Genomic DNA, 11717 nt, shown 5'->3' with positions numbered 1-11717 from the left:
CTAGGCATCCATTTGTCCCACCTGTGGATCCAGTTACTCTAGAATGGAGGTTGCTAATTATTTGTCTGCTGCTGACAACAAGCTCCAGGGAGTCCAGGCACTGTGGTGTAAAACAATAGGGTGGAAAGAGCACAGGCAAACATGGCTTGAGTAGGCAGTTCCCCAGGCTTCATCCTTCCCTCACTTCCAGCAGGGCCTGCATCTCAATCTCTAACTTTTTGTAGCAACTTCACCCCTTTCTCTAACAGCAGATGAGGCTTTAAGGCATCACCAGTCTCTTCCTCCTAAGCACGCTTAGGACTTGAAGACATGGACAGCCCTTATCACATACTGCCTACATATGGGACACTCACTCATTCGCTTTCCACACTTGGTGCAGGTGACCATGTGGCCACACTCAAGCAGGACACAGTCTATGGGTAAGTCCATGCAGATTTTGCAGAGGTTGTCCTCCACACCAGGAAGCCCAGCAGCACCTAGGTAAACAAGGGACACAAAGGAATGTCACTGCGCAGTCTGCGAGTTGTCTTCTGATGCATTCATGCACTGAAGCTTTGAAAAATCCCCTTTGCATCTACATTCACGTGGGTATATGGCTGCTTCCCTCAGCAGGGAAGTAGGAAGCTTTAGCAGAGTGTTTTCTGCACAATAGAAATGGATGGGGTAGCACTGAGGTTCTTAGAAATGACACAAACGCAGCAGCGTGCAGAATATTACTTACCAGTCTGATCATCGGTGTCAGAAACTGCAACATAAAGAGAGAAAGTTACTTGGTGGGAATAAGAGAAACTGGGAAGAAAGTTCCTCAACAGTACTACCACTGCACTTCCAGCAGCCCTTATGCCAGTTTCTTTGGTGTTAAACAATCTCACCTTTATTGCCAAACACAGCTGAGCACATGCACACAAACAGGTAAGCAGTAATCAAAGCCAAAGGATATGTTCCTTCAAAAGCACAAAATGCAGCAAAATATAACACTGCTATAAATTATGTGAAATAGAAGCATATAAGCACATTGTGTTTTTTGTTTCGTGGCTTTGGTTTTTTTAATTACCAGGAACTGCACACTGGGACCTGAAAGTCAAGTCAGATGCACTCTTATCAGCACACACCACTGTCTTCTCATCAGTCAGCTGTGCAGAGAGCTCAGGAAGATCCCTTTTGTGATAAAGTGAATGAGACCAAAGCACAGGTAACCACAGCAGTTCAGCAGTGGGAGCCAATTGCTGACCACATGCCTGCTCTCAACACAGCAGCTGCACCTCAGTGGTTTATGGTGAGGCACTTTCCTGCTCACTCTGCCTGTTACCATGAGCCAAGTGATGAAAGCAGTTGCAGTCATCTGTCTGTAGTTGCAATCAGCTGATCTGTGGGTGATGCAGCAACATGCACAACCTGCCACAGCATTATGAAATCCTGAGCTGGTTCTCCTTTACTGCTACTACAGGGAAGTCACTCTCCACAGCTAGCATAATGCTCTCCTCATTAACACTTAGAAACGATTCATAGTTGAGCTACTTTCACTATAATGCGTGTACTAGAACTTAAACCTCCATTCTAACCTGCAGGAAGAAACATCAGGTAGAATTTATTCCCTTCTGCAACTGAAGAAAAGGAAAACACACACACACTAAGTTTCTCACCTAGATGCTGAAGGTCTTTCTCTTTATAAAGCCGAGTCACCCTCTCCAACAGCTCCCACTTTTCACAGCAGCCTTTGTAGTTGACAAAGTTGCGAGCAAGAATTTCCTTCAGCTGTCGCACGGACAACTCACTGATGTCTCCAATGCTTGTTAGGTCAGAAAGAGAAGCCTTCCTCCCCTGCACCAGGTTATCTTCTGAGTCAGTAGACTGAAAGAGAAAAAAAACTTGGAATGATTCTTGCTCTCAACTCCTAGCATTACAATTTAAATGAACTTTCAGCATGCACATAGCGGGAATTTATCAGAAATACAAATCCTAGGATGGAAATGAATCTTTCCTATGGCAACACCATCCACAGGACACCAATTCTGTAAGTGGAGGACAGGATGGTGCTAAAGAAGGGGACTGGGAGAGTCTGGAGGAGTTCAGTCCAAATTGCTGTTTTGCCACCCATCTCTGAAGCAGCAGTTCTGCGGTGGCAAATACAACCTGGGAAACCTGGTGTTCCTTGTTCTTTATCTCCTTTTAAGACACAAACCTGTGTCTCCTCCTCTGTTGGTGCTTCTGCTGCATTCTCAACTCCTGTCATACCAACTTGGCTTGGAGGCACATACCCAATTCCCTAAAAGAGGAAATAAAGCTTTCACCAACACCATCTCTCTGCTTGTCCAGAGGGAAATTAGCTTCACAGTTCAGCATAACTGCAACACCCCCCACACACCCACTGGACTGACAAACGACAGCACAAGTGAAAAACTGGGCATGCTGGCAGAAGTATCCCTGTGCAGCACATTGCACACCAGGTATCAGTGCAGGTCTCTTCTTAAGACCACGTCTGAAAAACTACTCAAAGACTACAGGTACAGAAATACCTCCTCAGCTTGTTCTGGATCAGATAAATAGGAGATATTAAGTGGAAGACCAGCAGAAACAATACTGGAGAAAGAAGGGGCAGTTGCTCTGATCATCTAATAAAGTGAAAGGAACTGCAGTGTAATTGCAGCTGGCTGCCCCTCAGCTGTCATTCCCCTCTGGTTTGCCTGCTGACAAATGAGGCTGTAATGTTACCATCCTACTTAGGGAAGTGGTGACTTGGTAATGTTTACAAAACAAAATAAGAGTATCAACAAAAAGAGGACCTGAATTGTAGCAGGATGTCCTGTGAGTCAAGAAAGGAAACTGAAATGTATCACAGGGCAGTAAGGGTACAGAGTACAAAGGTTAAAAAATGGGATTGAAAACATCCATGAATCTGGAAAATGAAAAGGCTCCTTAAATACTTGTGAGGATTTTTAATGTTGTTTTAAATTATTTGAGGTTTTCTTTTTTTTGTACTAGACACCTGCTGAGGAAGCAGAAGGCAGATAGTACATCGACTTTCCCTGCTCTAGCCCACAGGAAGTAAATATGCCCATTAACTTTTGTAACAGACCAGGAGCAGATGTCAAACACTGTGTAAACTTCCTAGGCCAGATAGCAGGAAGACAAACAAAGCAAAAATCAGCTTTAAAAAAAAAAAAAAAAAAAAAAAAGCAAACTTTTACAAGGAACAACAGCATTCATCATAAATGGGAGACCAGCAACAGAGCTGGGGCTTTGTCTTCTATTGATCTGGGTGCAGCTGACACTAAACACCCTGCCCATCTCACAGCGCTCTTCTCCAGCACCTCCAGATGCAGGATGCTTTGGACTGTGCTTGCACTCAAAGAACAAAACAATTGTATGCAATATTAGATTAAATGGTTGCCAAAGTTGTCAACATCAGCACAGAGACAGATCCACACATCTGCTTTGTACACAGACATCCTTAACGTTAAACTTCCACAGCACATTGCCTACTTGGAAAACCTCACGCAGCAACTGAAAATAGAGGCGGACCATTCTGCAAAAGATGCTTCTGGTTGGAGACTGTACCTCACGGTGTTCCTGAGCTAGAGAGCTTGAGATGGGATCTGCAGACACTGGGGACGTGTCGTGTGAGGTAGGGGAGGCTGTGCTGGGCGGTGGGAGAATCACAAAGTCTTGCTGTCCAGAGGCACCAGTATGAAACGGGTTTGTTCTCATCTGCTCCTCCTGGCTCAGCGCCGGTCTGTGGCCAAGGACCAGGAACACCAGGTCCTCCTTCTCGCGGCACAGCTCGGTGGAGACCTCGCGGAGCGCCAGGTAATCCCGCAGATCCTTCACCTTCATCTTGATCAGCTCTTCCCGCTGGAAAGCCGTGGCTCGGACGCGCTGGCAGAGGTGGCAGAGCAGGGGGCCGCCTTCAGGCTGGCTGGAACAGGACGTGCAGAAGTTCTTCTTACAGTCCAGGCAGATATGCTGGCAAAGAGAAGGGAACAGAATCAAACAAACCCGCCATGCCCTGAGAGGGCAGCACAGCAACCACAGCAGTGGCACCTGGAAGCCAAGGCAAGCTGTACCCCATCAGAGCACCAAGCCCTTCTCACTGACAGGTGGCACCAAGTACGTATGGATGCTCCCAGATGAGAACTCTCCTAAGAGCAGACAGCTGGAATCCTCACAGTTCATAGAAAAGCCCTGCTCACAGAGAGACCTGCCCAGGAAGGAATTCATTCTGAAATAACCCTGCACCACGTTCATCCATTTTCATCCAGACCCGTTCATCCAGTTGCAGCCACAGATGAAATCTCAAGCCACCTGCAAGGCAGCTGCCTGCAGAGTAAAGCCCAGCCAGCTGTGCACTGCCTATAAAACACCACTCTGTGCATTAGGAAAGCTGCAGCATGAGAGAGAACTGCTTAAAACACATCCCCATTTCTCACTTGCTATGGATGACTGCCTCCCCCCCGTCTTCTGTCCATTTCACCACAGTCACCAAATGAAAGTAAGAGGAAAAGGAGACAGCAAGGCCTACACTGACAGACAACAGAATTCAACTCTTATGCAATGAAACAACTTATTTTCTATGATATTCACAGTGTGTGGGAATTGGTGCCAGGCAGTTGGAGCTTTTGGAAATATTAGGCTTCAGATGTTTAAAAGCTTTTCAGATCAAAGTTCTGTTGTTTAACGCATGCATCTCCCACTGCCCTGATGTCATCAGCCAGGGCTCAATTTCCAGGAGCTCCAACCACTCACCATCCATGCTGACCTCTGAAAAAACTGATCAACACTTGGGAAAGTCAAACTCTGCATTTTCCAATAGGAATTGCAAAAGTGCACTTCAGAGAGACCATCAGCCACACCACACGAGTTCTGGGCTTTATGATTTACACCCTTTATTTCTGCAGCTGCTTGGAATGGAGAAACAGCTTTCTCCCTCCTGCTTATGGCTCAGAGCATCCTCACCCTTTGGAGTGCTGCAGGAAAAGTGCCCATGAACAGCTGGGGGGAAATGACAAATAGTAAAAAGTCTCATGAATTGCTCTTAGTGATTCAAGAACATCTCTAATGTCACAGTTTAAAGAAAGCAGACCTGTGCCCTGCGTTGCAGGGTGTAACGCAGCTCCTGCTGACAGAAGCTCCTCCTGAGCCTCTCTGCAGCCCAGCAGCCCCACAGTGCAAACCCACAGATTTGCCACCAAAGGAAACTTCTGCACAGAGGGACTCTCTGGTCACACAAACCTGAAACTCATCTCAGAATTGCTTTTCCCTGGAGGAGTGCCATGCAAAAGGGCCCTTCATCAGTCACAAACAAGGCAGGAAGGGCAATCTCCGTTTACCATCCAGTTCTGAGGAGCGTTCTGTAGGTTGGTCATTATGAAAAATACATTTTGGAAGCTTTTAGCTGACTTTTTTTTTTTTAAACCTTGGGATTGCAGGAGCAATGCAGTTACTTCGAGAAGTTTCAGGGGAGAGACAGAGCCTTGTGGTTGTGCTGGAGTGGGAGAACAAGCACTGCAGGAAGGCCAGCGATAGGAAAGTAACCACACAACAGCACTTCCCTCTCTCAGCAACCCACCCTCTGCAGGACAGCCATCAGGAGAACTGAGGGGGGAAAAAAAACAAAGAACCAAACACAAGAATACACAGCATGCTTGCTTCCAGCTGGAAGGAGCCTCCCGCATGCTCTAACTCCCACACTGTCTTTTTCAAGGGAACACACTCTATGGCCAAGGACCTTCCAGCCCCAAACTGTGCCTCTGTGCCCAGATATCACAGCCACGAGTGCAGCAAAGGCTGTGTTATGCAGTGTGCTTTCTCCAAACAGTGATGCCACAGCCAGCCCCACTTACCTATCATGCACTCAAGAAGTCAAAACACAGCCCAGGTCCCTGACCATCAGCTCCCACTGCTCTCCATTTTCAGGGGAAGCCAGCCATCCCAGCCTGTGCTTCCACAATTACATTTTACATCTTTTCATGATGCTCCAGTAGTTACTCATAAGCATCTTACAAGTACATGCTTTGCTCACATGTTCCCTACCCCACTCCTTTCAGTAGGTGCCACGCTACATGAAAATTTAAGACAATTATGATTCAAATTCAAGTTCTTGAAATACCATCATTCTGCCTTTTTAACTGAATTGAAGCCATTGTTTAAGTTATCCACATGGTCTGCAGCGCATAAGGAATTCATAGTTTACCCATCATATTCCAGCACAAGGATTAGCTGGACCCTGGAGTTCAGAAGTACTGCCTCTCCTGGGACAAAACACAGTTTTCTGCAGTCTTGTTGCATCAGTGTGAGACTTCATACATAGCTTGGTCCACATCAACAGAATTAAAGAAACAAGACAGCTTACAGACATGTCAGTTTTTTCCTCTAAGTTGTGTATACAGTTCTTTATGCCAAACCCCCATCTGGAGCAGCCTTCCTGCAGCTGCTCTGCATCACCACCTGCAGCCATCCAGCTCCAGTCAGCCCCTGAGATCCAGCCCAGTAGCAGGGTGGCAGAAGTGGCCCACGGCTGAGGAGCCCCCTTCACAACGCAGGATGTAAGCCTCACACATTTCCATGGATTACACAGAATGGGAGCAGCTGGGAAAGAAGCACACACTGTACTGGGCTGTCCCACATACACAGCCAGCCAGCACCAGGGGAAGCACAGGACTCACTGGGGGCTGAAACATCTCATGTTGCTTCAGCAGATCCCAACAAGGACACCACAGGAACAGGGCAGCACACAGACAGCACTATGGCAGCCACATGCAGTGCTTGCACTATTCCCAGCTGACTCAGAGACTGCCCAATGTCAGGGAAAAGCCTGAAAGTACAAAGAAGAGGAACACCCCCAGATTTCAAGCTGTAGTGATTCCTGGAGCATTTCCCAGTGCGAAAATTCATCAACATCCCTGTTGTTCTAAGAGTAGAAAGCAACAGCTGGACCAGGACTTACCACTTCTCTGCTGTTTGCCTACGTGAGCAAATAGATCACACAGTGAGGCAGCAGAGTTTGGACTCTGAACAGCTTTCTTTACTCAAAGCTTTTTCAAGCAGCACTACAGGAACCACCACACCCCAATAATATCAGTGGCAGCGTTTGCTGTCTAATTGAAAGACCTTGTAGCAACAATTATTTTGGCATCAGTATGCTCACAAATGAGGTTTACAAACAAGATTAAATGGATTAGGTTGTGGGGTTTTTTTTGGCACCAAGCTTCAGCAATGTAACACACAACTTCAAAAAACCTTTATGACTTCTAGTTTGCAATAGCAGCTTAGAAGAAATACATGGATTTTCCTTTACTGAAAGCAGAGATAAACAACGACGCTTCTCAGTACAATGGGTTTTTTCTTTTTAAGGGGTAAATTATAGGCTAATGTTGAATGTAATTCTCCTCTAAGTGATTACAGCTAGGGAAGTCAAGATGGAGGTTACGCCATCTTTAACAGTGTCTGCTAATTGCCAAAGAATGACAACAAGACACAGAAGCAAAGGCAAGCTGTCTTTTTCCATATGGTAACCTCAAATCAGATGCCCCCGGTGAACACTCATCTCTCTTGATGTTGGCTCTTTGTAGTGAAGGGGGAGGCACAGGGCACGCTGCAAACTGACCATTCCCTTAATCCAGTGGCACCATGGAACACTCTTACAACTCACCTTCCTCGAGGAGCTGTCGAAGTGCAGCCCGCACGCTTTGCAGCTCTGCTCAGAAGCTGTGGGTGATGGGAAGGAGCTGTACCCAGGGTTGGAGTAGGCTTGGGCACGGGCTCCCTGCGGCGCCTGCATCTCCTCGGGTGAGCCATCCAGGCAGAACCAGTTACAGCAGCTTGCCCACATAGTAACTGAAAGGGAAAAAGCAAGTGAGCATCAGTAACTTGAGAAAAATCAGGGATTAACTTCCACTAACTTATCTGGGAAAACAGTTGTACACATAATTACTTGTTTGTTCTCTTGCAAGCCAAATTCTGACATGTACACACAGCCTAAAATCCCAACAGCTCAGTACAAAACGCAGCTTTGCCTTCTTAGACCACCCATGGAGAAGTATTCCAGAAACACACTGCTGGGAATTTGCTTTGGGAGTTACAGAGGAATTAGAATCCATCTGGGCATTCTGTTTTCAGAGCGCACAGCACATGTCACCACGTCCTGCTGAACAGAGCACAGACTGCCTCCTCTGCACTTCTGCTTTCGCCCTGCAGCCCCTGGCCTAACACTGCAGTGCTGGAAGATGAGCTTAAATGCAGTTGTTTATAACCATACACCAGAATGAATGAGAGCAGCGCAGGCTCTCAGTGCCACACGGCCCTGCAGGCACTGACAGCAATGCTGCAGTGTCAGCCTGGTGCTCATTTCCACATGCCACCGCTGTCACCCTGGGTAAGCAGAGGTAATTACTGCCTGATAAATACACAGAGAGACATTCCATGAACAGCAATAACACATCACTCATTTGCATGAGCTCTGCACTGCAATCAAAACACATACTTCAGAAATCATAAAGTTAGGTTCCACACACTGATATTCAAGCAATCACAGGCAGTAACACACACCAACACAATGCAAAAGCACTGAATTTGTGTTTTAAACGGTGCTGTTGGAGGCTCACCCCTAAGAACTGCAAATTTAAACCACAGGGGAGATCCCTGCACAGGGAAACGAGCATCCCCAGGCCCTGCAGCAGCACAGGCGAGCGCTCCTCCTGCTTCAAAGCCCCCCACAAACCAGAGGCCACCCACGAGAGCACAACACACAAGTGCTACTGCCCACCCCCTGCACTTTGTTTTCCTAACAAGCCCACTAATTCACTCCGGAACACTGCAACATGTCAAACGTCAGGAAGAAAAACAAGGGAGTGCACAAAGCAGGATGGAATAAGACAACTCCACATTCAGCTGATTTGTGTCATTGCTGGGAGTCAGAAAGGCTGACAGCAGCCGCTGACCAGGCTGCCTCTGATCCGTGAGTCTTTTCCTAAAGCACCTTCCATCATTATGGGAGCACATGGAAACACCACAGCTGCTCACACAGCACAGCTGCAGCCTGCAGCAGGGTATGGCAGTTTTAATCACTTACAAACCTCTGTCAATAAGTCTGTCTGCACGCAGGGCTTGCATTGACAGATGCTCCATTGAAATCACTTTGTGCTGATGTGTGACAGCCACATGGCCAATTCCCCAGCAACTGAAGGAAAGGAGGTCAGCCGTGCCAGCAAGTCAACACTGCAGGCAGCACTGATAGCAGCAGTCTTCCTTATTCCTGGATACAGCGCTTGCAGTGGCCAACAGCAGAAAACAGATGTTCCACCCATGCAGCTGCAGGATGGCAGCAGGTCATGCCTTTGGGAAAGTGCAAGCTGAGCTGCAGGCAAGCAGCAGGTAACTGCAAGCAGCCAGGCTGCCCTGCACCACGCACCTGCAGGACCTGTGAGAACCAAGGGCAGGGGTACAGGATTAAAATCAGCCCTGCCTGGACATGCAGCCACAGCCACCCACAGCTCTACACATCTGTGAGCTCTGTATGGACCTGCAAGCACTACTTCATCCCAGAGCAAACATCACTGGTATTCAAGTTTTCACCCCACACACTATCAGAGATGGTATTCATAATGCACGCCTGGGTTTTGATGCTTCCTACATTCACTTAAAAACTATTTTAAGTCAAGCTCTCACCATATCTCTTACTCTACATACAGTATTAATGCCAACACCTTCCTGGCTGGAGCAGCAGTCTGTCCACATGCAGGATTTATTACACATGCATCATGGATTTCTACCAGAAGGTGGGCTCTGGCTGCATGGCTTTATGTTTGAATAGGAAAAGAAAGGGAATTTTTACAAGAGTGCAAACCATAAGGGACCCGAGCAAACAAAGCCAACATTTCTCATGATCTTTGGGCTCCATTTAATAAAGCTCTCTGTGAGTCTGCTTGGCTGCTCAGGAATGCAGGAAAAGGAGCACAGTGGCACCAAGGAAACACTTGAGTGAAGAGATCAAAAGGAACAGCACTCCCTCAGCAGATTTTGCCCCACATGAGCAGAAGCTCCCCAGTAAGTTCTCCTGCTCCCAGGAGTCCTGCAGCCACCACCGACCCTTGAAGTTACTGCAAACAGAGAAGGGTGCCAGAAAGGGGGGGAGATGCAAAGCAAATCGCAGCTTGGCTGCTGAAACGTGTTCAGAAAGCCCAACAGGTCACTGTGACTTGGAAATACTCATCTCTTCCTCCAGCATTTTCAAATTGTGGTTTTTGTTATTATTCCATGCTGTATCCCCTGCAAAATTCAACAGATCCCACTTTCATGAAGCCTGTTTTGCAATGGCTGAAGTTTAACGAGTTAACCAGTTGGTGCCTCGTTAAGAGCAGACTATAATTGCTCATTAAAAAACCAAACAACACTGGCTAAACCTTCTCTGATAATGTGCTGCTAAAATTAGCTCCACTAATAACCTACTACTTGAAAAGTGAAGTCACCGCTTCCTTGGGCACAAATTAGCATTTACTTGAGCAGGTCATTCTGCAGCCCTGTTATCAAGTGACATTTACTCAGTCTGTCAGTCTATGTCACAGGCACACAGACCTGGATTACAATGAATGGGAGAAACCATATGCTGGAACAGAAGGGAAAGTCAAAGGCAGCATTTACAAGAGGCAAGCAGGCAGGCTGTCCTCTGAGCACAGCATCAGAAGTGGAGGCTGAAACAGCGTGGAGGAGAGGAAACAGGAGAGCAGGAGCCAGCCCCATCCTGCTGGGGGGAAGCACAGCTACCTCATTCCGTGCTGGGACAACAGCTTTGGGCACATTCGTTTTGTTTCTGACCTACAAATGGAAAAGTTGTATCTATGAGCAAAGGCACTGGTCCACGTGTGCCCAGCATGACAACGTGCCTGTGTTGCAAAACCACATAAATACCAGAACTGTATCACTGCTAGAAACACAGCTTGGATGAAGAGGCTGACATTTTGTCCCAGAAGGACTCAATATTGCTCATCTTGCTCATTCAAGTCTGCTATACTGACAGTCTTCATGAAGGCAAACATGATTGCTCTGATCGGCCACTTGGATGGCAGCCTAAGAAAGCCAGCAACAAAGAGGACGGAGCACTCCAGTCAGCCTGCAGTGAGCCCAGAGAAGCAAGCACCCAGGTCATTTCATGGCGGCTTCCACACAGAGGAGCACATCTGCTGTGCCTGCACACTGCCTACACCTTCCCCATGGGATGCAGAGGGCTCGCAGCCGGTAGCATAGCTTGTGCTTTTGGGTAATCCATCTTCAGTGCCTCCAACAGCCACAGTCCTGCAGCTCAGTGGAGCAGTAGGAAGGCTGCTGCAGGGGGAGCAGGAGACACTCATCTCATTGCACTCAGCTGAGGAAGGAGCACAGCTCAGGGCTGCTCCTCAGAGCACACGAGCCCAGAGGAAGGCAGCTTGGCTGCGCACCAGCATCTTAATCAAGGAAGTGACATCCATTCACCACAGAGCAGAAAGGAAACAGTGCAACCCATAGGGGCAGGGCTGTGCAGGAAGGAGCCAGAGAGGCCCAGCACTGCTCCACTGCTGAAACGTGGCTGTGCTCAGCTATCACTGCTTCCAACAGTAAAACAAAGTATTTCCTAGTTACACTGCACAAAGGACACCTCTGTGCAGACAGAAACCCTTTTATATTGCTATCCACTTAGTTTACAATGGAGTAGATCACCTGCAGTGTAAGCATTCAGAAAGATTGCT

The 11717-nt window shown here is 47.5% G+C and overlaps 1 protein-coding gene across 1 annotated transcript; it reads right to left on the bottom strand.

Annotated features, from left to right (window-relative positions):
• Window positions 1-294: 294 nt before the first annotated feature.
• RFFL (ring finger and FYVE like domain containing E3 ubiquitin protein ligase) lies at window positions 295-7828 on the bottom strand (the record flags this gene model as incomplete). Its single annotated transcript, XM_079545181.1, has 6 exons — window positions 295-476; window positions 722-745; window positions 1644-1851; window positions 2183-2266; window positions 3559-3963; window positions 7649-7828. 6 exons carry the CDS (start codon window positions 7826-7828, stop codon window positions 295-297), a joined length of 1083 nt encoding a protein of 360 aa, XP_079401307.1.
• Between the last annotated feature and the right edge of the window lie 3889 nt (window positions 7829-11717).

The sequence above is a fragment of the Tetrao urogallus genome, assembly GCF_951394365.1.
Source record: "Tetrao urogallus genome assembly, chromosome: 20".
NCBI classification, from domain to species: Eukaryota; Metazoa; Chordata; class Aves; order Galliformes; family Phasianidae; genus Tetrao; species Tetrao urogallus.
Note: the sequence above shows the minus strand (reverse complement) of the source record. Positions and strands in the feature narration are given on the sequence as shown.